Source organism: Panthera pardus, unplaced genomic scaffold (genome assembly GCF_024362965.1).
Source record: "Panthera pardus isolate Hobbes unplaced genomic scaffold, ASM2436296v1 HiC_scaffold_26, whole genome shotgun sequence".
Classification (NCBI taxonomy): domain Eukaryota; kingdom Metazoa; phylum Chordata; class Mammalia; order Carnivora; family Felidae; genus Panthera; species Panthera pardus.
In genome coordinates, this window is record NW_026526832.1 from 38,715,416 (window position 1) to 38,740,012 (window position 24,597).

Genomic DNA, 24,597 nt, shown 5'->3' on the forward strand with positions numbered 1-24,597 from the left:
GTCCCACCCTGACGTACACAGAGGCACCGAATTACCGTACTGATCTGGCAGGGCCTCCTGGTCCGAGAGCCCCACTGCCTTCCTCGGGGATTTTGTTTTTCTCCTCTCACCACCACGGCCCCTCGAGCTGAATGTCTCATTAATAAACCAGATAGTCACCCATCGAGTGTTAAAACCAGATAGTCACAAGTCGTATCTTTGCGGTGAAAGTGGCCCCGAAACAAAACACCGTCTTAAAAGGGTAGCATATTTTTAATGCCGGCAGCCAAACGAAATTCACGTTACCTGAACCGCTTTGGAATGAGGGTTCCACCAGCGTCGTCTTCTTCCCCGCTCTGGCGTAAAAAACAGAATCCCGTTCCTTACGGGGAATGCTGTCATACTTATGCGTTTCTTTTCCTTTGGAATCCTCCTAAGGTACAAATCAAGAATCAAAGTGTGGTGGGAACAGCAGAGCACCGAGTCTTACCAGTCACCGTGAGAACCGTCAGAGCAAGCACACGGCTCCTTGACTGCCTCGCTCAGCAACCCGGAAGAGGCGTCCCTTCTGGCACCATCTGGACGGCTCCGCCTCGGGCACTTCTCTTCGTCTCCCTCACCAGGAAAGGGAGGCGCTGTCCTACTAACCGAAGGTGCCCACGTACCTGACAAAATGAGGGAAAGCTCTGGAAGGGAACGGGAGAGTCTGAGCAGGTCCGTGTGGTTCTCGACACGCCTAACAGCCTAATAAAAATCACTGTTTCAACAACTACGAAACTATTCCCGCTGGAGCTTCTGGGCAAGGCGGAGCATCTCGGATAAAAATAAATAAATAAACATGTGGCAGGTTCATTTTGGGTTAAGATAAAGGGAAACTCGGACGTCTTTAAAGATCTACAGACAGTAGTGACCAAGCACGGGGGGATCGCAGCATACGACGAACTAACCCCACGCACCATCCCGGCTCCGTCCCACGAACCATCTTCACGACACAAATCATCCCGAGGTTTTCCTTAGCCCTACCTTTGCCGAGGTATTCGGAGTGAATGCAGGCAGGACTGTGCAGAGGTTTCTCCCGAGCTCCCTAAGGCACCTGAGAAAACGTCAAACTAAAACACCTACCTTGCACCATTGGTACATTCACGGCGCAAACCGCCCGTGTTTTCTTCCCGCAGAAATTCAAGTGTGAAAATCACCCCACGACCGAATACAAGACCCAAGCAAACTCTTTCTACCTGTTCCAAGGGGCTTTCCTAAAACTCGAAGTCCTGCTCCAGTAAGTAAGTATAGGAAGCGAGGTCTCGGTAGAACCGGTCTTCGAGACAGAGCACGGTCCCAGGTGCGGGTCTGCTGGAAGCAGCTGGGGGTGCGATTCTGCAAACCTGCTTCACTCTCCGAGCATCACCGACATCTCCTTCTTGTGATCATTTGCCATATCGTCAGCCTCTCAGACAAAGACACCAGGTACTTAGTGTGTCACCCCTGAAGTCAGACTCAAGGGACAGGACACAGAATCGTCCCGGCCTCCTCACGGGGACACAAAGCAGCACTCGGCACAGAGCGAAACGCACGGCGAAGGCCAAGAAGAGCCGCGGCCCGGCCACCGGCCCCGTCACCCCAGGCTCCGGCCGCGAGATGAAAATGAGCTGGTCCACGGCGCCCTGGAAGGTCACCTGAGACACACGGAACCTCAGGCCAGCACCACAGCAGGTGAAGAGAGGGCACGATGTCAATAAGTCGATTTTACTGTTTACTCTCATACCTAAGTACCTGAAGGAAACTCGAGTTTTTAAGAGCACCTTATCTCCACAGCGTCCAGTGAAACCTAGAGCCGCCCTGGTTTGGCTTCTCGCCAAGTCTCAGCCCAAACCCTGGCTTGTCCCCTGTCCGCGAGGACACCCTGCCGCACTCACCCGCACGCCCAGTCTCCTTCCTCCCCCTCGCCCGGCGCTGGACGCAATCTTCCTTCGTCTCTGGGTGGCTTGTTCAGGGTGTTTTTCGTTCACCGGTCACCACCCGAAGGCTGGAGGGCACAGGACCGGGGACGTTTGCTTGTCTGACCATGAATTCCCGAGCCGGCACGTAGCGGGCACGCGGTAAACGCCCGGCGAGTGAGCGAGGTGCGAGCGTGATCTGATCTCCTTCTGCCTTTCAAACGGGCGGGAGTTCTTGCAACCTCAGGGTGCTGTTCACGTGCTTCAGCTCGGAGCTGGGACCCTCAAGCCCAAGCCCACCCACCTTCCTGGCCCCGCACACCCACCCCTCCCTGCCCCCTTGCCCTTCCAGCTCCCCTCCCCCCTCGCTTCAAATCCCAGCACAAGCCAACCTCGAGGGCCCTGTGCCGTGTCCCCTGTAATGCTGCACGTGGTCGCCAGAGCACGGCCAAGCCCTCTGCATCCCCGGTGCCCGGCAAACACAGTCCGTGCTCGGTGAAGGGATCCCGACAGCTGCTCTGCATCTCTGCTGGTTTCATGAACCGAGTAGAGGATGCGGGACAAGCAGGGGCACAGGAAGGGAGCAAAGACAGGGCAGGGCCCGACCGGGCTAACATTACACACACACACACACACACACGCACACACACACACACACACACACACACTGGCCTGCACCGCCGGCCCAGCCTGCCTTCCCGTGCCCACGGGGGGCCCCCCACGCGCCCCCAACCTGCCACGCTCCCCGAGAGCCGCCACGCCCTCCGGTGCGGCCTGCAGCCTCGCCTACGGGTCCTGCTCCGACGTGGCCACGTTCCAGGCAGAGGACCCCTGGTCCGCGCCCCACCCGGCGGCCTACACGGCCCCACGGCCACGCGCCTGCAGCTTCTGGCGCCCCTCGGGCCAGAGCTCCCCCAGGACCCGGCGGGGCTGCCGTCAGCTTGACACGCGCCTCCGGCCGCAGTGGACACTCTGCGTGTCGCCTGTCAGAGCAACGCGCATTTACAGCAGTTCTGGGAATGGACGGGTTGAGCAGGAAAACAGGGAACCTGCTGCTCCCACCCCCGTGGGGAGACTTTCAGACGTCACCCTCTGCTCCCCACTCCTCCCTGCCCCAAGTCCGGAGTGGAAATCAGGGCAGGCACCTTACAGAGGCGACAGGTGCTGCTTTTTCAATTTCATGTTTCTTTTTCCTACTACAGACATTTCCAGAAAACACGCCGGAGGCATCCTGTGCTTGCTTCTCTGTAGTGCTCTGGGAACTGTCACTTTTCTGCGGAGCCCATCTCATTCGCTCTATGCTTTCCTGCTGCTGTCACAGTCTTGCTCAGGCACAGGGAAGAGCCTCCCAAGGTACCGTGGCTGAATTAGCTCGTCTGCTTGGGGAACAGGGACCACCTGATTGAGTCAGGTTCAGAGTCAAGCCACTCTGGGGGGCAAAGCCAGCGCTGAGTGCTGAGGGAGTGTCCCGTTTCCAGGCGGGTGAGGTTTCGCATCGGTGAGCCAGCCCCGACTCCAAGCATTATTAAAGTGAAAGATTGCTAACATTTGGACCTGACTGTCGCACCTTCCGGCCACTAGAGGCACGCACAGACGCAGCCGTGGATGCTGTGTGATACTGCTATGGTCTTGATGTTATTAGCCTGCAAATGGCATTTCCAAAGCCCTTATTCCGCACTGCACTTTACGGTTTAGACGGTCACTAAAGTGTGTGTGTCCCGTTGTATGCGTCTCTATGACTGTTTCACACACACACACACACACACACACACACACACACACACACGGCTTTAACTTGTCAATGTTTTTCTCTCCGTTTCTGTTCACAGACAACGTTTTTTGTGTTCTGTGCCCAAAAGAGAAGTAGGTAACATGAACGGTCTGGTTGTGGATGTGATATAAATACAATGCTTATTAATTAGCCACTGATATCTTACGGAGGCTTGTACATTCAAATACTCATTTTAATATAGGAATGCAGCTTTAAACATTTATTAAATTAGCCTCGCTTCTTTGGAAAGCAATGGATACAAAATCACAGTAAATGCAGCTGCTGTCAAACTGAATCTGCTATAACAAAATTAGAATATGTCTGTTCAGTGGTGCCTGAGTGACTCAGTCGGGTACATGTCGGACTCGGTTTTGGCTCAGGTCATGATCTCACGGTTTGTGGGTTCAAGACCCTCGTCGGGGCCTGTGCTGACAGTGCAGACAGAGTCTGCTTGGGTTTCTCTCTCTCCCTCCCTCCCTCTCTCTACCTCTCTCTCTTTCTCTCAAAGTAAATAAATAAACATTAAAAAAAAACAAAGAGTAGATTCATTCGTTATTTTCAGAGGACTGAAACAGTCACAGCTCAACTTAACTGAGCCCTGGGCCACCCTGACCTCTCCCGCTCTCTCATCCACAACCACCCAGACATGCCAGTGCCCCTGCCTGGTATTTTTCTTCTCGTTTCATGGGACCAAATGCCATGAGGCACGTGGTTATCTTACGTGTTGCTAAGAAACGAAGCAAGCTACCAACTAAACTATGTCACACTGCTCCCCTGTAACCCGGGGGTCTGTTTTCTGCTTACTGGAAAATCCCTTGGAGAACTTTCAGACAGAGATGTTTATCACATCCCGTACCTGTGCATAAAGCAAGAGGACAATGTAACAGACATAAATTGCTCGAATCTTCTTGAGATTTTACATCCAGAGTCGGGCTCTCCTGAGCCATTTCTTTCTTTCTTTTTTTTTAACGTTTATTTATTTTTGAGAGAGAGACAGAGAAAGAGCGTGAGCGGGCGAGGGGCAGAGAGAGGGAGACACAGAATCCAAAGCGGGCTCCAGGCTCTGAGCTGTCAGCACAGAGCCCGACGCGGGACTCGAACTCACGAACCACGAGATCATGACCTGAGCTGAAGTCGGACGCTTCACCGACTGAGCCACCCAGGCGCCCCATAAATAAAACAAATATTTACTAAAAGGAAGAGAAAATTCTATCCCTACCTCTAAGGACCCGACAACATAATGAGATGAGGGCATGACTAAAACGAGTAAGGGCTACCCCCCAAACTACTGCTTCAGGCCTCTGCTCAGAAGCTTCCAAAACCACGGAAGTAGGGGATTCTGAGGTTGTAGCATTTACACCAAGTATCAGCTTCAAACCCAGTGCCCACACCACCCGCGAGCTGCTTAAGGCAACCTGAGGAAAACTCCATGAGGCTGGAATGCTGTGCACACCCACGTGGGCTCTTTGTCCCCCGAAACAGCTGCCCCCTTCTCTGACCCCTCGAGGACCTGCACTGGGTTTGCCGATCTCCACGTGTCGCCTACTCCCTGTCCCGCGAGCCATCACCCTGTGCACGTGACTCATTTACACGCCCCTTCTATGATGAGACAGGCCATGTGTCATGTATCCTAACCAGATGAAATGCACCCTTAGGGCAGAATCACATCTATCGTTTTCGTGCTCTCAATGAATGATTCTCGTTCTTTCCTTCATTCAACAAACACTTAATGCTAAACTCAGCCCGTAGAGAAAGAAAATCGAAAATAAGCTACCGAAACAAAAACAGTCGATTCAGGAAAACCTTGATGCCAAAAGCCAGGCAAGAACAACACGATAAAGAAGTATTCCAGGCTCATCTCCTCTATGAACAGACATGCAAAAAACCCTAACAAAATTTACCAAACCCCTTTCGAAAAGCATTTGTGAGCAGTGAGGCTTCTCAGTGAAGGCAGGTGGGAAAGGAGTGATCTCAGCGAGAAGAGTCAGGTCAGTCGTGTTATCGTCGCCAGCAACACCGAGCTCCTTCGGCGCAAGTGAGGACGGGCAAGGTTCTGGGCCCGTCCACGGCTGGACTCTCGCCAGGCAGATGCCACGGGGGCTCGTGGGTGTCGGGAAGCCCAGGCATTTCCAAGAGCGTGGGTAAGATAGTGGTTATGAAATCCAAGCTGCACCAGGAGAAAAGCCACTCCAAGGGCCGGCCACTAGATACCGGAAAACAGAGGTCGATACGTGGGGAGACGGGTCTCAAGGCTGGGAAGTCTCAGTACGGAGGGTCCCTGAGCACAAGGGCTGGGCAGCCAGGAACAGGCAAACAGTAGATGCTCAACAGCTTTACTGAGCAAATCCGAAGGTCAGTAGAGCCACTGAAATGCAGTTTTTATAAGACGGTGGGGATATGTGGTCATTGTATACACAGGTGACAAAGACCCATATGGCCCCCAAGACCTGGCTTCTACCTGCCCATCCAGGCTCTTATCCTGACACCTGCTGGCCACGCTTCTCGTGCTTTATGTGCAACACACACACACACACACACACACACACAGTGAGCTGTGCCCCAGCCCTGAGACGCCCCCTCCCAGCTGTCCTCAGGCTCAGGGCAGCCACACCAGGCTTGACGCCCTCCCTCCTGTCTGTCCCACACCACACATCTTCCTCCTCACATTCACTGTGTGTACGTCACAGACATCTCCGTGTACCTCCCGGTTCTACACCCACAGCTCCAACGCCTCATTCCCCACACGCACAGGGGGCAAGCCCAGCACCCAACACTGTGCCCAGGAGTCTGGGTCCCCACCGCGGGGCCTCTCCAGGGAGGCGTCCTTATCAAGGTCAAGGACACCACGGCCATCCACAGCTTCTGCTTCACTGTGTGAAAAGTACTTACTTTTTTCTTTTCTCTTGAGTATTTCTCGATGTCCGCGTACTTTCTGAAAGACAAACGATAGTCAGCTAGAAATTGGTAAAGATCAGCCAAAAAGCCTCTTTCCGAGAACGTAGACTACAGCCGTGGCCTTCCGGAAGATGAGGCCACGGGGAAGGCCTGTCCAGCGTCCTGACGGCCCGGGCTCACGTCCACAGCTCTTCCCCGGTCTCAGGAGCAGAAACGGCCCCAACGAGGTTTGCTCAGTTTCCTTCCCGGAGACCTTGGAAAATCTCCACTCACCAGTGTGGTAAACCAGCCCACGGGCAGCGTGCTTATGGGCACCTCTGTCCAAAAGCTTTCATACAGTCGCAGGGGGAAACCTAACATTTTCGAGGTTTTCTTTTTATTTTCTGAGAGAGAGCGTGCACGCAAGTGGGGGAGGGGCAGCGAGAGAGGGAGAGAGGCTCCCAAGTGGGCTCCCCGATGCGGGGCTCGAACCCACGGACCGTGAGATCATGACCCGAGCCAAAACCAACAGCTGGTCGCTTAACACACTGAGCCGCCTGGGCACCCACATGTTTGAGGTTTTTGACAAACGACAGTCACTCCCACAAACACGATTTCTCGCAGTGACCTGTGGCACATGTGTCACGTCCTCCCTGGGCTGGAGAGGACGCACGGCTCGGAGACGTGAGGGTTTGGTCAGAGTCGCGCTGCTGATCAGGAGAAGAACAGACACCCCAAGCCCGTCCAGAACCCAGCCCAGCCTCCTTCCACCGCGTGACAGACCCCTTGTCTAACCGCCACCGTGGTGCAGAGGCACACCCCCCGCTCCGGATCCCCGTGCAGGGGCGCTGACCTCCACCGCTGGTACGCGCGGGAGGGACACTTCTGGCACCGGCTCCCTGGCCGACGGGCACCTCCCTGGCCCACGGCGTGTACGGGAATGGACTTCAGTCTCCTAGCAGCTCTGCAGATGCTTTTCCTCCCGAGCCCCAACCTCTTCGGCGAGGAGAAAGATATTTAAGCGACCGACCGATGCAGTTCAGGGTTCAGCACGTAAACGACAAAACCCGTTGAGAGACAGGGGCTCGGGTAGGGAGCAGAGGACACAGAGAGAACCACTCGACTCATTTCAACAGCCCCTAAGGTGTTTCAACCCACCACGCAGTTAGGACGGTCACCAAAGAATCAGCATGTCAATAAACTCGGGACATGGCCGAGCTGCCAGGCACGCGGGCAGGACCCTAACCTGCCCACCTGCCGCGGGGTCATCGTCTGTGGACAGGACGAAAGAGGCCACTCTCTGCCTCCAAGTCGAAACCCTAACGGCACAGGAGCGCACACGGGCACAAGGTCGCCACAGACACCGTCCCTGGCGGTGTCTCGGGGGCCCAGGCTCCGGGCGGGGAACGTACGGGGCGGGTGGGGGTGAACCCATCTGCCTGTCCCAGCACGAGACGAGCTCTGACAGCTCCTTCTCCTTCCCTGAGACAATGACCGTAGGAACCGTGCTGAGGAAGCAGCCCCAGGGAAGGGCCCTGGCAGGTCCTCAAACAGTTGTGCTGCGGCTGCGTGTGGCTCAAACACACCCCGGGACGAGGCTACAAAATCCCACCACCAGCTGGAAACCGCTCCTCCCAGCCAGACCTGGGAATCGGGAACTTTCCGGGTGCAGAAACGGGCACGGGCGCCAAGTTAAACACTGCCTCTGATGGACTCCCAGGCGGAGGGCTCCATGTGCCCTGGAGGGGGGCACCTGACCCCCGGGCACCAGAGCCCTGCCTTCCAGGACAGGAGACAAAGGCCATGGCTGGCCTGTCCCCCTGCAGCTCAAGGGCATATCGGTGAGGCGGCCTGTCTGTCATCCCACGCCCTGCCCTCTCTTCTTCCAGGGCCCAAAGGCAACGAACTCAGCCTTAGCCCTAATGCCGGGGCTTTAATTTGGAACAAAAAATTGAGGATCTGGATCAGTACATACCTCTGAACTCCAGTGTTTCAGGTCACGTCCTTCCTGACCCACCACTGAGCCTGGACCCCCCCCCCCCCCACCCCGGTATGAACACACACGAGCTCACCAGGAGCTGTAGCCGCTGAGAGCCCCAGACTAACAACCAGGTTCCCGTCCCTGCCAACACAACGTCAGAAAAGTCAGGAAGTGTTCTGGACTGTTGGCGGTCCCACGGCATTTGGAGCAGGGAATACCGAGGCTCGAGCACACATACAACCGAGAGGCAAGGTGGGTGGAGCACTGAAGTCTCTCTAAGGAAGCGGCAAAGGTTATGGCACCCTGAAGATGTAAGTCACACACCTTATCAGGTGACTTCAAGGTCCACGAACCGTGAGAACTGCAGGCAGACAGGGACTCCACGCCCGTCCCCGTGAGCATCAGTGCGGGCCTCTGGGCAAGCAGGTCCAGGGTGAAGCCGCTGGGCGTCCCTCGGGCACGAGCCTACAGGACAACGTTGTCCACTAACTCCTGGAGCTTGGCTGGCCTGTTCCAGACGGCGACGGCGGAGAGAGCAAAATGCACCGAGAAGGGACAGCCAGCCCTCTCCTCTCCGGGGACGGGACGGGAGCTCCCGCCAACACCTTCACCTTCCCTGCAGACGTTCCCGCACGTCCAGAAGCACACGCCCTGGTGCACCTGCTAGCCCGGGGCGGGATCCACCATAAAAGTCACCACTGTGATTTCACAGACCAGTGAAAGATGTCGGACTCTCGATTTCAGACCAGGAGAAACTGACCAAACGAACAGGGTGCTGGAGAGAGCGCTGGGCTCTCACGCCTGTGCCTCGGGGCCAGGGCTGCGACTGGTTTGCGCACTGAGACTCCTCCCTCTAAGACCCCCAGCGTCCCCAGAGAAAAGACAGCGCATTCAACGCGAGGGCTTACTGTCCCCGTGAATATATCAAACCACAGGAGTCCCCCCACGCCTAATTTTGAAAATCCAAAACCGTGCCACTTATAAAACGACAATACCGAGTTTCACTACAGGAAAACAGCCAATAGCTGAACCGGCCTTACACGGGGACAATCCTGGGGGAAAAGGCAGATTTTATCCACTCAGGAGGTAAAGGGGTGAAGTGTGCTCACCGTTGGACCTCGCTGGGCACCTTAGAGGATTTCCAGTAAGGGAAATATTTGAAGGTCTCCGGTCCTGCCGCCACGTAAAAGTGGTTGTCTTGCAGATCCTTTGAGTTGTCCAGAAGATGTCCATTCATGGTAAATAACCTGTGAATAAAGAAAGAAGAAATGGGCCAGACACTTTCGAGCACCGATCTCGGGACTGGGGGCGTTTGCAGACAGGACGACCGGGACGTGGGCTACCGGCGGGCGAGCTGGTGAAATCTAAGCAAGCAGAGTCCAGACAAGCTAATTAAAGCCTGTGGGAGCTGCCCTTCCAGGGTCAGGCTTGCCTTCCATTTTTAGCCTTTTTAATTAAAGTGTATTTTTAATTATGTACAAGTGCTCAGGGGCCCTTGAGAACATTGTAAGCTCTTGGTTGGTGTTCAATTAATTTTAACTAATAACAGCAAAAATTAATACAAATTGGCTTATTTTGTTGTAACAATTCTTGGAAAACAAACCAGTATTTATTAGCCAATAATACGCTTTTTTATGAGCACCAAAAGACTAATATTTGTCTACTTTTTATCCTATAGTCTTCTTTTGGCAAGTATTCATTCACTAATTCAGTCACTTAAGAAATTATTTAAGGGGCGCCTGGGTGGCTCAGTCGGTTAAGCGTCCGACTCCTGATTTCAGCTCAGGTCATGATCTCACAGTTCGTGGGATCGAGCCCACATTACGCTCTGTGCTGACCGTGCGGAACCTGCTGGGGATTCTCTCCCTCTCTCTCTCTCTCTCTGCCCCTCCCCAGCTTGTGTATGCACTCGCTCTATCTCTCTCTTCCTCCCTCTCTCAAAGTAAATAAATAAACATCTTTTAAAAAAGAAATTATTCAATTCACTCAATGCTGAGCATCTATCACACACTAGACCATGAGGGAGGCACTGTCTGGGATAAAAATATGGGTAAGGAAGTCACTGCTTCCCCAAAACCAAGGCTTGTACACAAACCTAGGAACAGAAATGTGACCAAAGAAGGGCAAAGATCCATCCTTCCAAGAGGAGGACCCACCTGGAATCAACTGTAGGCCTCACAAAAGTGGGGGCACCAGTGGGGTGAGGATGTGGTAAGATTTCTTCACGTGCAGATGCGTAAAGCATTTGGGGTCGCAGGAGGGGCCGGGGCCAAAAGCCAGAACACGGGGGTTGATGGTCACTGAAGTGTGAAACGCACACACAGAATTTGCGCATCAAAGTCTGGAGCCTGGAACTCTGGGGCGAGGAATTTATCATGGACTTTGCCGCAGCGAGTGGACGTCGCTGTGGACGAGCGGACAGGAGCTGAGTGTGAGCAATGGTCAGCTGGCCGTTGGGGATGCGGACGGAGGAAAGGAGCCTGTCCCGTAAGAGGAGGCTCAGGTTGCCACAGCAGGCGTGCGAGGCGATCGTGAACCAGAGCCGCGAGTGCCAGAGTGGGAAGGGGAGAAGGGCAGGCCGAGCGGGTGGAAACCACAGAACCACGCTTGCCCTCCACCCATCTCCCCCAGACCTTAGCATCAGAACCACCTGGATGACTTGCCACCGTGTAGACAGCCAGGCCCCACGCCCAGAGCCTCTGACTCCTGAGTCTAGGATGAGGCCGGGACACGCATTCCTAACAGTGCCGGCCAATGCCCATGCTGCTCTGGGGGCCAGGGGAGCTGCAGCCCTAGACCAGCCCCAGGGGAACAGGACCTTCCGGGCAGGAGACAACCATGAGCAGCCACGGGGAGCTGTGTGGGCAGCAGGTGGCCTCGACCAGGAGCACAAGGTTTCCATGTGAAAAGCAATGCCTGGAATTCTGTTCTTCTCCTGCCATTTTGCCCTGGGACAGCCAGTGCCTGGGCTCACTGGAGGACCGCACAGCTGGTGACGTCCCCAGGAGTAAGTCAGGGAAGCACTGAGTGGGCAGGGGGCACAGAGAGGCGGGCAGACTGAGCGGTGGCAGTGCCCGGGCCCGTGCCCGCAGACCCTGTTCCGACCCGCCCACGGTGTCTGGTGGATTCCACCAGGAGCGGAAGCGTTGGATCAGATGGACCGGGAATTTGACATAAACACGAAAAACATTATAGACGAAATAAGGGCAGATGCTACCAATACGAAACAACAAGGAAGTGTGGCAAAGAAACAACTGGAAAAGCGGATACAAAGAGCACATCCCGGAGGACGGGGAGACGCGGAGCAGGCGGGGGGCGGACGAGGTCCAAGCCGCTGTGGGGACTCCGAATCGAGGGCGTCTCCCCAAGGGAAGCAGGGGGAGAGAGAGAACGTGTCTGAGAGAAAAGCTGAGACGTATGGATGAGTAGGAATGCCAACATCCAGAAAGTAAGAATCTCGAAAGATAAAGTGGAAAGGAAGAAAAATGTACAGAAATAACAAAGACGAACTTCACAGAAGTAGAGAGAGAGGGAGGACCTCAAACTGAAAGTCAACAGACATCAAAGACAGAGAGGTCATAGAAAAACTCCCACGTAGGCACGTCAGGGGGATTTCTAAGGACAAAGGCCGGCATCCGAAGGGCTCCCCCCACGCAAGAGCCCACTGACACACCACGCACGCACCACCGGATTTTTCAACAGCAGTCGCAAAGGCCCAAGACAATGAAGTGACATCTTCTCAAAATCTGAGAAGAAACAAGTTCGAAACAAGCCAAACCATCAGTTAAACGGGAGGCCCGATTAAAGTACCGTCACCTTGACAAGGCCTTGGAAGATGGGCCACAGGGACTCACAGTAAGAACGTTTCTACAGGAAGGGGTTAAATAAAAAGGAAAGAGCGACTGCAGAGACGCTGGGAGGGATCTGTGAAGCGGGGCGACCACGCGCCTTGGCACGATCCCTGTTGTCATTAAATGAAGTTCGATCAGAGAGAACATGTTCACGATAACCCAGAATTCAGCACCAGGGCCGGGGTTGTTGAGGGGGAGACTGAGGAGCAGGAAAACAGGCTTACGTTCTTGTCGGGGAGGGGGGAGATAGAGCAATCAGTTCAGAACTGACACCAGAGGAGATAGAGTCCAGATGTGACTCTGGGACCACGGCGGGAACCCGGCCGGCTGGGGGGAGGGGCGGTGCAGGAAAGGAGCTGTCCCCAGCGGTGGGGCTGCAGGAAAGCCGGGCCCTGAGGAAGCCCCGCTCAGATGTCCCAGATGCACCAGGAGCTGCAGGCCAGCCCTCAAGCGAGGGGAGCCCCCCAGGGACGAGACCAGTGCCTGTGTGTTCATCCCCACGGACGTCCTCACCCGGAGAGAGCTAAGGGGACAAAGACTAAGTAGGCTTATTAATCTAACGTGCTCTTTTCCCTCCAAATATCGTGTTTCCTTGCCTCGCCTCTGCCACATCCCGTGTGACACGCGGGATTGCTGACCCTGACTCCTTCCGGAAGCACGCACAAGTGTCTCCTCCACGCAGCTGTCTCTCTTTCTTTCAGAATAAAACGCTGGTATTTATAACCGCATTCTGGAATCATCTGGTCTGTAGGTGACAGCTAACTCCCCCGGCACGTGCAGGGTCACCTGTGACTCACCACCCTCCCTAGGTTAACGACGCTCCCAACAACAGTTTCGGTCCTGCTCCCAACAGACCCTCAGTGTTCATCGCTGGCGTCACAGCTCTTGATGGTAAATCAGTCGCTTACATTGCAATGTGCCCCCGAGAGAGACCATTGACGGAAAGTGAATTAGGAGTAAATGTTTTGGCTCTTCCGACCCAAGGCCACCTGGAGACCATCGCTGTCCATAAAGTGGTCCTTCCAACACTCAGGACCACTCCGCACCCCTTACTTTTCAGTTTCGAAGGCTTGTGTCTTCCCTGCGCTTTGTCAGCTCCTTCCCACAGTGGGGCCTCCTTATCCCAGCGGCGTTCCCAACACTGAGGCTTTAACCTTTCCCTCTGCAACCTGCTAGCCTTGCTGCTCCCCTGCTCTCTCCTGGTCCACTCTGACCCTCTGATCCACACCAGGCCCTTGGTCTAAGTGCACCAAACTGTCCCCGGATTCACCCCCATAACAGCCACGGCCACCCTGCCTCTCCCTGGCCCCAAGGCCACCGTACCTCTGTCATCCCTGCTCTGTCCACCCACCACTGTCCACGCCACCTCTGTCCCTCTCACCTCTGTCCACACCACCTCTGTCCATCCCACTTCTGTTTACCCCCATGGTCACTTCACCTCTGTCCCCACTCTGTCCACCCACCACTGTCCATCCCACCTCTGTCCATCCCCATGGCCTCATTCACCCCATTCACCACACCTAGCACATAGTAGATGTTCAATAAACTTTGTTCCGTGAAAAATGAAAGAAACTGGCCAAAAATAAGTATGTAAAGGGACAAGAAATAATGTCTGCCCCCAAAGAATTAAAATCAGAGTTAATGAGAGAGCATTGTAGCCCTTGCTGGTCCCGGCAGGACATCCCCACACTGTGACCGGGTCTCCCCCAGGTGACAGAGCCTTACTTTTGAACGCCTCCTAGAGGGAAGACTTTTTCCCCAATCATGGCCAGCACGCTATTCCATTCCGTCAGACTGAATTTGGGTATGATAATTTTTACGGGTGGGATAAATAGTCTTCCATTTGTGAAAACACTGTAAGAATAAAAAAAAAAAAAGCATTCATTAGTACCTTACACTTGAGGGGGAAACATTGGAAATTCAAAGATCTAGAACGACAGAGCCATAAGCAGCACGCAATGCGCCAGGCAGCCCTCACACACACCGCCTGCATCCGCAGAGGGACCGTCACCAAGCGCCCGATGCTGGAAGTCCGGTGACGCTGCAACGACGCCCGGAAACTTCTCTTCATGGAATAAAATACACCCAGATGAACAGGACGGAACTCCGCTTTTTAAATAATATGCCTCCACCATGGCGGGTAAAGCGAAGAAAATGGTGCCCGTTTGGCAAACAAAAGGCGGGTTTTGCCATTAAAAGTGTAGTCACTTTCTCTTTCCACAGGCCAAGACAGTGTCCCCGAGGAAATAATGTGCGATCCTCCAAAAAGATAGTAGAAACAATTGGTTTCACCCGTGCAGTCTGGAGGCAGCTTTGCTGGAATCCCAGCGGGTTTATTTTATTTTCCATACGTGTCCGGGGCGGGGGGGAGTGGGGGGGGGTACTCGATGCAAAGTTCTCCTGCTAATGAGGCCAGGCCGCCCCCACCCCCCCCACCCCCCCACCCCTCCCACCCACCCCCCCCCATCCAAGCCACTTGGCAACAGTTACATGCTGTTGTAACTCATACTAAAATCATGTAAACTATGAGCCTTGTTTCTTTAAGTCTAAAAGTGATGAATAGTGTTTAACACGAAGGTGCTCAATGTTACAATTCTAGTTTTCAGTTTTTTACATAATTATTTGTGGTTGCTGTTGCTTCATTGTTACCGTTTTTCTGTAATGCAAATAATTTAAAACCGGATGAACGCATCGCCTTTTCAGATCAAATATAAACTTTAATCTGTGCAAAAAATACAGAGAGTCCACTTTCTTTGCTAATGCGCTGTACCAAGGGGCTTCCAATCAATGCAGAAACCCCCTTCTCCCATATTTAAAATATTGCCCCAAAATAACCCTAGAAAAGAATGTTCCGCGCAAGTTATATTACAATGCATTTATGTGATATTACGCCCACAATAGATTTGCTACAATGTTTCCATCTATTGGTTTTCCTTATGCCAAAAGAATTCTTTCCAAACATGGAATGTTTAAACAGGGTCATGTTGTGCTTTTGCTTAAATCTTTAAAGATATTTAACGTACACTCTTTACCTGAGTGCGGGGAAATAGGAACTCTTATGAACTGAATTGTGTCCGCCTCCCCCCCAAATTTTGGCATCTCTTGCAGACCTAAGACACACACACATACACTGTGGCTGCAGCTAGAAGCGTGCACAGTCTTCCTCGGGGGCGAGTCAGTAGCACAGACTGATGAGACGTCTGTGATCCATAACTATTGACCCATTCTTCCCACTTTGTGAAATTCAGCCCATGGAAATGAAACAGATTTACGTGCAAAGATGTTTCCCATAGGATTATGTATGGAATCGAAAATATAAAACCAACCTGCATGTCCAGGTACCCAGGAATGTTACGTAAATCGTCGCACGGCCATACGATAAATTGTGCAGCAGTTTAAAATTGTTTATGCAGGATTTGCATTCACGGGGGGAAATGGTCAACTATAACGGATGCTGTAAAAAACACGACAGAAGGCACAGAGAACACTGAAGGTAAGCGTTCTTCAGGCCAGTGGCGGTTGTCTGAGGAGTGAGATAAGGGATGTTTATTTTATTCTTCACACTCTTGTAAGTTCCCACGTTTATTTATAATAAGAATGTAATTTTTAAAGATAAGGAAAGGAAGTAAGTGTTATTTCCAACTTAAAGATTAGGAAATTACAAGTTCAGAGGGCATGCGGGATGGAACACATCTCCCAAACTGAAGAATGAACTAGACCCCTTGCTTTGCCCGGTTTCACGGATCAGACGGTCCATCCGCCACCCGACAGATGACCGACCCCACCTAAGTGCCCAAGAACGGTTTCTGGGGAGAGTCCGCGATGGAGAGGTGATGGACAGGCAGGAGCCCCTGAGCACTGGGCAAAAGCCAGGCGTGGTTAGATGAGGGAATGTCTGAAATTTGGAATGCTGTGTAGCCATTGTTTTAAAGCACAGCTTATCCACATGGGCTCCTATGGAACCACCTCCAAGATGCATCATGTGGGGAGAAAAAGGAGGATACACAGAGGTATTTGTAGGATACATATGCTTGCCGAAGCCTGGATCTCCCAGCCTGTCTTACAAGGATACAAGGCGGTGGGAGTGGGGGGGGGGGGCACTCACTTCGAACATAGAACTTTCAGAGCTATATATGGCCATGGGCACAGATTTTTCGGGCCACAAAAAGATAGTTACATTTTTTAAAAAACTTTGAAATAAGAGAAGAAGTTAAAGGCATAAACCTACTACTCAACACACCTTATAATGTGCTCATTGGTGTGTAATAGGAAATATTTTTAATTTTTTTGATGTTTACTTATGTTTGAGAAAGAGAGAGAGAGGGACAGAGTGTGAGTGGGGGAGGGGCAAGGAGAGAGGGAGACACAGAATCCGAAACAAGTTCCAGGCCCCAAGCTGTCAGCACAGAGCCAACACGGGGCTCAAACCCACGAACCGCGAGATCATGACCTAAGCCAAAGTCGGACGCTTAACCGACGGAGCCACCCAGGAGTCCCTAATAGGAAATATTTTAAATATTTCAAGTAGGACATAATTTAAATTCTTTAAGATTTTTTTTTTTTTTTGAGAGAGAGAGAGAGCAAGTGGGGGCAGGGCAAAGAGAGAGGGAGAGAGAGAATCCCAAGCAGGGCCTGCACTGACAGTGTGGAGCCCGATGAGGGGCTCGAACTCACAAAGCACAAGATCATGACCTGAGCTGAGATCAAGAATCAGACGCTTAACCGACTGAGCCCCCCAGGCGCCCCTCAAGTTTTTAAAATAGGAAATATTTTCAATTTTGTTTAAACAGGAAATAGCACATAGATCTAGGAGCAGATCTCAGGTGACGATGATCCGCCGTCACAACACCTGTCACGTCACAGCTGGCTTAGCGGCAGAAGCAGGACATAAATCCACGCCTCAGCCTCCGCACTTCAAACCCACGTGGCCTCACCAACTCCGTTCTGCGGAGACCCAGGCAGGCAGGGGAGCGCCGGGCTCCGGGTCCAAACTCAGCCGTGACCCCCCAGCACCCCGGCCCCCCGCCATCTGTGAGGAAGGGAGAAACCACTTTCTCCCTTCAACATCGAAGCCTCTGGAACCCATCGCAACTGTTTTGTTTGCCTGTTTTTGCAGTTACAAGGTCTCCAAGCAAACATGATCAGGTCATGTTTGAAAAGACGGACAGATCAGTCCGTTACAGATCAGTAGAAAAGACGCTGCGTTTGAATGGATATTTGGGTCCATCTAGTGGAATTTCTAGCACACCAATGTGAAGGACGAGGCACAAGCTGCCGGGGGTAATGATCTGTAACAGACAAAACTTGTCCGTCAAAATAAGTGAGAATCACTGATGTCTTGGCTCATGCAAAAAAACAAACAAACAAACAAACAAACACGTAGGTTCTTTGCCTGGAAGGACCGTGAGATTTGTATACATTCTTCAGAAAGAGCTGCCCTTCACAAAATTTGGAAATGCTGTGCCTCCCGTCACGTCCAAGCAGCTCTCAGATTTGTAGAAGGTGCAGGGAAAGACCCCACCACTGAAGGCTGCGCCTCGCAGACACGTAAGGGGACGTATTTTACAGACGTGGTCGTGGAGGTTCTGAGGGGACGGGGAGGGGCCACGTTTGGCCAATAAACAGGGTGTGTTTCCTGCGTCCTTCTGCTTCCCAGGCTGGGCTCCGACGAGTCTAACAGGGGGTTTGCGCCGAGGGGCCCTAGCCCTTCGCTGGGGGGCACGAGCGTGAAGGGCACCTGGTCAGGAGTGCGGGGGACGCCCGCTAGTGACCCTCAGACACGGTGAGCCCACGCCTCTGCGGAAGCCCACTGACATTCTGTCCACCGGGAGCAGAACGTGGTGAGAGGAGGGCGCGATCTCGCTCACGTCAGAGATTTCAACCTGTAAAGTATTAAAACCTCCCAATATAAGAAGGATTTGGAGAGTCTCTGCTCCGTGACCAGCCTTAGATGGGTGTCCTGGAGGTGTCACCGGGGGACTCTCACCACCCCTGGAGGTGTCACCAGGGGGCCCCCACCTCTCCTGGAGGTGTCACGGGGGGGCCCTCACCACCCCTGGGGGGGGAGGGTAATGTCAGGAAGCCAGTTCAGAAAGATGAGGTACGTGACCTCCACAAAGATGATGAGATGAAAAGCCGGATTTGAACCCACGATGGTTTGAATCCAGCGTGTTCTTTCTACAGCCCCAGAACGTAAGGCAGACTGGCCCACAAAGCTGTCTCCATCAGCCCGGACGTACTGCCCCGGGCACCTCTACAGCTATAGCACCGGCTGTGGCTCCCAGGGCCACACTCCAGTCCTGCACCAACGCTTGAGCGGGAAGTGTGGTAACCCTACAGGTCTTTGCTCGTGGTGGGAAAATAACTTGTGAGTGTCCTTTCCACGTCCAGCAGCTACAACTGCTAGATGTTTTTTAAAAGGTGAAGAGCCTAAGACTAAATTCTGTGTGTGAGGCCCTCGCCCTTCCAGCCCCAAGTAAACTGTTCAACAGCCTGGCAACTGGATTGATTTCCAAAATCAAGGTTCAAAGAGAAGAAAGGATACACGGCACCTGAAAGGCTGAATCACACAGGTGTCCCTGTGGGAGAGAGAGAAGGAGAAGGGAGGAGAGGAGCACAGGAGGAAGGGAGGGAGGGAGGAAGGGAGGAGGAGGGGAGAGGGAAGGAGAGAGGAAGAGGCAGGGAGGGGAGAAGGGGAAGAGGAGGGGAGGAGGAGGAGGAGAAAAGAGAGGAGGGGGAGGAGGGGGAGGAAGGGAGGAGGGAGGAGAGGAGGGGAGAGGGGGTGACGGTGAGTCTAACTGGAACTTTATCTTTAAGGAGCCACAGCAAGCAGTGATCTCTCGCCCGCGAGGCCTTACTCACTTGACGTGCCGGGACGTTGGCTGGAAAGTTTGCCACCTGGAAGGCACGTGCAGGTCACAATGCACCACCGGTTTGATCTGCAAAAAGAAAAGGCAAGCCTCGGGACTCGGTTCAGACAACCACTTGCTAAATACGGTTTGCCCAGCACCGCCCCCAAAACAGCAGTGCAGGGGGGAGGGAGGCCTTGCTAAGGGAGCACAGGGGGGGACCCAGGAAGGACTCCGGGGGAGCAGACTCCCTGCTGGGAGGGGCCGGGACTCCCAGACGCAGGGCAGGTGACCTCATGGGGACGGGGCGAGAGGGCTGTGAGTTCCGAGGCCGGAAGGTCGGGTGCGAGGGCGCGGAGCGCGGCGGCCGGGAGGTCACAGAAGTCCAGAGACACAGACCGGGCCGTTGTGCTGAGGACAGGCCAGCAGCTCGACCAGCAAGCTCCCGTGATGTGCTCCCCAGGCGCCCGGCTGGGCCAGACTGCGGCCCCAAGAACGGGCGTGTGGCCCCTAAGTCAGCCCGTGGGGTTCCAGCTAGGACGTCCCGTGGCAGGGGACAACACCCCCCCCCTGCTCCCCGGACCTTTCTCTTTCCTGTGACTCCAACCTGGGGGCTGAGCCCCCCCCTCCCCCCCCCCCCCCCCGCCCCGGGGCCTGGTCGGCTTCAACCTCACACCCCCTGGGGCCCCGACAGCGGGGAGGAGAAGGATGTCTGAGCCCTGACACGGGCAGGCAAAATCCCTCTGCTGGGGGTCCTACTGTCGTCATTGACAGCCTGGGTGGGGCGAGATCAAGGCCACGGCCCCACACAGTCTCGAGGCCCCTCCATCACAGTGACCTCCTCTGAAAGTCGCTCCCCCGCTACGTTCCTTGTCTGTCCCACCTCTAGAGGCTCCGCCCCTGAGACACCAGCCCCTCCCACCACTAGAGGCTCCGCCCCTGAGACACCAGCCCCTCCCACCTCTAGAGGCTCCGTCCCTGAGACACCAGCCCCTCCTACCTCTAGAGGCTCCGCCCCTGAGACACCAGCCCCTACCACGTCTAGAGGCTCTGCCCCTCAGACACCAGCACCTCCCCACCTGTAAAGGCTCCGCCCCCGAGACACCAGCCCCTCCTACCTCTAGAGTCTCCGCCCAGAGACACCAGCCCCTCCCACCTCTACAGGCTCCGCCCCTGAGACACCAGCCCCTCCCACCTCTAGAGCCTCCGCCCCTGAGACACCAGCCCCTCCTACCTCTAGAGGCTCCGCCCCGAGACACCAGCCCCTCCCACCTCTAGAGACTCCGCCCCTGAGACACCAGCCCCTCCTACCTCTAGAGGCTCCGCCCCGAGACACCAGCCCCTCCCATCTGTAGAGGCTCCACCCCTGAGACACCAGCCCCTCCCACCTCTAGAGGCTCTGCCCCTGAGACACCAGCCCCTCCCGCCTCTAGAGGCTCCGTCCCTGAGACACCAGCCCCTCCTACATCTAGACGCTCCGCCCCTGAGACACCAGCCCCTCCCACGTTTAGAGGCTCTGCCCCTGAGACACCAGCACCTCCCCACCTGTAAAGGCTCCGCCCCCGAGACACCAGCCCCTCCTACCTCTAGAGGCTCCGCCCCTGAGACACCAGCCCCTCCCACCTCTACAGGTTCCGCCCCTGAGACACCAGCCCCTCCCACCTCTAGAGGCTCTGCCCCTGAGACACCAGCCCCTCCTACCTCTAGAAGCTCCGCCCCGAGACACCAGCCCCTCCCACCTCTAGAGGCTCCACCCCTGAGACACCAGCCCCTCCCACCTCTACAGACCCCGCCCCTGAGACACCAGCCCCTCCCACCTCTAGAGGCTCCGCCCCGAGACACCAGCCCCTCCCACCTCTACAGGCTCCGCCCCTGAGACACCAGCCCCTCCCACCTCTAGAGGCTCTGCCCCTGAGACACCAGCCCCTCCCACCTCTACAGGCTCCGCCCCTGAGACACCAGCCCCTCCCACCTCTAGAGGCTCCGCCGCTGAGTGAGACTCGGCATTCAGGGCCTACCTAGACTCTCCTCACACCTGCTCCAGCACAGCGGGCACAGCGGTAGAGGGTGTCCCCCAGGGCCCCCGGTGGGGCCTCCCGGCCTGACCTGTCTGGATGTCCGGTCCCCCTCCACTCGCTGCCCCTGCCGTGGTGCCCAGCTCATTTACACACAGAGACTGCCCAACCTGTGAGGTTAGTGCAGCTCTACTGAATCACCCCACTGAGTGAAAGTATCTATAAAGTTCCTTCGCCAAGAATAACACCCACCCGCGTCCCCGGGGTTCACCCTGGGGTATAAGAGTGAGCTGCACGTACCCTTAACACGGATGACAAGGTTTGGGCATCTCACGGTCTCCCCAGCACTACTTTTTAGACGAGGAGAGGAAAATGTGCTGTTCCGGGTCCTCTGAAGGAGACGAGGAGGCAGCGTCCACGTGGGGCAGGTGGAGAAGGGTCAGGAGGACTGGGACTGAGCGGTGGAGAGCCCCTTCGGCGTCCTGCTGAGGGCCTGAGGCACCATTACACGCAGGGGACAACTGGCCGAGAGGCACCGGGACAGCAGAGCGAAGCCGGGAGGCGGCCCGGTGGCTTTGGACTCGGACAGACCAGGGCTCGCCTCCCAGCGCTCACTGTCCGTGACTTTGCCGGGACTATCTCACCTCTGAGCTGCCACCTATGAACGCCTGCAGTGGGGACCATACACCTCGCAGGGTTTGGGGGAGAGAACGTTTAATAAAAGGCACAATGCCGTACCTGCCACACAGGGATAAATGTTCAATCCAATAAACATGAGTCTCCCAACACAGAGACGCAGAGACGCAGAGACACGGAGGTGGGGAGAGAATGGAGAGGGACAGACCACAGACCATCTGGCATCTCAGTCTCATCACGGCCCGGATAGAATCGCCGATTGTTCCCACAGCCCACTGACCGTCCCCAGACTTCCCGGTCTCAGGAACCGGTGCCAGCACAGACCCATGTGTTTAACCACAAAATCTGGGGACACCACTGTGTCGTCTCCTCCCTTACACCCCGCATCTCTCAATTCTGCCTCAAAACCGTATCCCTGGACGCGTTCAGTTCTTGCCGCCCCCACCGCTGCCACACTGGCCCCGCGGCCCCATGTCTCTGCAGCTCGCCCCCTGCCCCCCACAGTCCCTTCCCCACAAGGAGCCGCGGTCCTGGTAATCACCCGTCGCGATGGGCTGCCCCCTGGCTTAGAACCAGGAAACAGTGGAGGAAACAGCGGCAGACACACGACAACCCCACCCCTCCCTTCCTCCCCACGCCACAGCCCGCGTTTGCCTTCTTCCAAACATCAAGCTTGTTCCTGCACTAGACCTGGGGCCTGGAATGTTCTCCCGGGTCTTAGCACAGCTTACCCTTTCTTGCATTAAGAAGTCAACTCAGAAGCAGTTCCTCAGCGACCCTCCTGGACCAATATGGCCATCGTAGCATGTAACACCGTCTAATAGTTTTGTGTTTATTTATTTACTTATTATTCGTTCCTCCTCATAGAATCAAAGCCTCCTGAGAGCAGGGACCTCGGTCGTCATGTTCCACCAAGGACCCCACTGCCTGAACAATGAGCTGCCCACCGCGGGAGTTTGAGAAGTATGCCGTGAATATGGATGAATGAATGACGGATGAATAAATGATAAATGCTTCGGTGGCAGGTGATAAACAGCTCTGATACTCCAGGAGGAGTCCTGGAAAAAGTGAGGTCACTGGAGATTGTGGTAATGCACACGTCCGTCCACTGTCACCCTCTTGTCACGTTATATACAAAATTACTTTCTATGTAGGAAATTATACACACCTGCATACCGTTAGCCAAAAAAACCAAAGCCGTATCAGCAATACCACGAATTTACTGACCTGGTTTATAACAGAACAACAGAAATTATTCCCTGCAAAATTCTATTAAGGTACAACTACCCTAAGAAACAGCTTTCTGGCTGATGGCATAAAATTATGGAAACAGCGAGCTAATAGCTTTTTTTTACGTGTTAATGAGTCATTAACCCTGCTATCACCAGCCTAATTAAATAACCCCAGCAATTAAATACATGATTCTGGATTTTTTTTTTCCTGCATTTCACGTGATCTCCTACGAAAGCACACGTGGCTTTCTGTCACTGCCCGACGGGGACGACAGGTTCCGACATGGTGTCTCACTCACCTGCCGAGAGGCTGAGGGGCTCAGTGGGCTTTCGGGCTCCGTAACCAACAGTCCGAGGTAATTAAACCAAATCCGCAGCAATGCCGGAAGACGCCCGAGGTAACCACAGGTGTGTTTCCCCGAGTGGCAGCTGTGGGTTACTGAACGCCTGCTCTGCGTCACAGTACATTTGTGCCCAGTCCTCAAAACAACCGGGCAAAATACCCACATGGTGACCAACCAAAGCCACTATGTAATCTCCACAAGGACACACTGTCACTAAGTGTCCTGGCCATGACAGGCCATCAAAAATACCTTATGGTAGATTTTAGCCCATTGGGAATTGGAACCTATACCGGCGTGGCACTTGGGAGCCTGCGTCCGCGTCGTCCGCGACCCCAGCCCTGGTTCCACCACCTTCTCCTCACACCACCGTGAAGACGTTCCTGTGCCCATATCCTCGTGTGTGAATGCGGATCTGCTTCCGGGAGGGACAGCGCCAGAGGAGATGACGCGTCGCGAGGCGCTGAGCAAAACGCCAGAAATGAGTGAAGAGCTTTTGGCGGTTGTCATTGTTGTTGGCCTCCGAAGTCCTCGGTCTTTGCGCCCCATCGAGCCTCTCCAGCTACCCTCGGTGAACATCCTCCCAGCCTTTTCCATGCAAAACTTCAAACCAGAAAGACTCAAGGGAGTCTGGCACCGAGAAAAGACCTCGTCATGGAACCGTAAAGGGAGGATCTCATAATTAGCGAATGGCGCTCGTCGGGGGTCTGGAACGTGCAAGCTGAATTAACAGAGATGGCCCCTACGCCACTCGACAGTAGACGCTAAACACACACACAGTCGCCACAGATCACAGAAACCCTACGGAAGGTGCAGTGGGCTCCGTATGGTTCGTGTAATTCATTAAGGAAAAGGTCATCCTGGACCACCTCTGAAGTCACTTCATTTCTCATTCTGTGATCCTCTGAGTCAAAAAAATAAAAATAAAAAATCAGCGTCACTCCTTCCCCAAAACGGCCAAGAATCTCCCTAGGTTAGGCATTCTGGAGCAGTGTGCAAGGGACGGGAGGGAGAGTCAGGCCGACGGGAAGTCGCCCTTCATCCACCCCGGCACCGTTACCTGTAGAAATGGGGCAAATCTGGGCAAACCTTCAGCACCTTTGCAGCCCTCCCCCTGCGTTACACTGCATTGTAC

At 54.5% G+C, this 24,597-nt stretch overlaps 1 protein-coding gene across 4 annotated transcripts in view; it reads right to left on the reverse strand.

Moving 5' to 3' along the window:
• Positions 1-24,597, reverse strand: part of DCDC2C (doublecortin domain containing 2C) — an 85,180-nt gene that overhangs the window by 43,919 nt on the left and 16,664 nt on the right. For all 4 annotated transcript variants that reach the window (XM_053891190.1, XM_019452962.2, XM_053891192.1 and 1 more), the window contains exons 3-7: positions 19,252-19,328; positions 14,116-14,244; positions 9,649-9,786; positions 6,574-6,616; positions 286-412 (exon numbers count right to left, since the gene is read on the reverse strand). In XM_053891190.1, the coding sequence (XP_053747165.1) occupies positions 286-412; positions 6,574-6,616; positions 9,649-9,786; positions 14,116-14,244; positions 19,252-19,328 (514 nt within the window). The remainder of the gene's footprint in view (positions 1-285; positions 413-6,573; positions 6,617-9,648; positions 9,787-14,115; positions 14,245-19,251; positions 19,329-24,597) is intronic.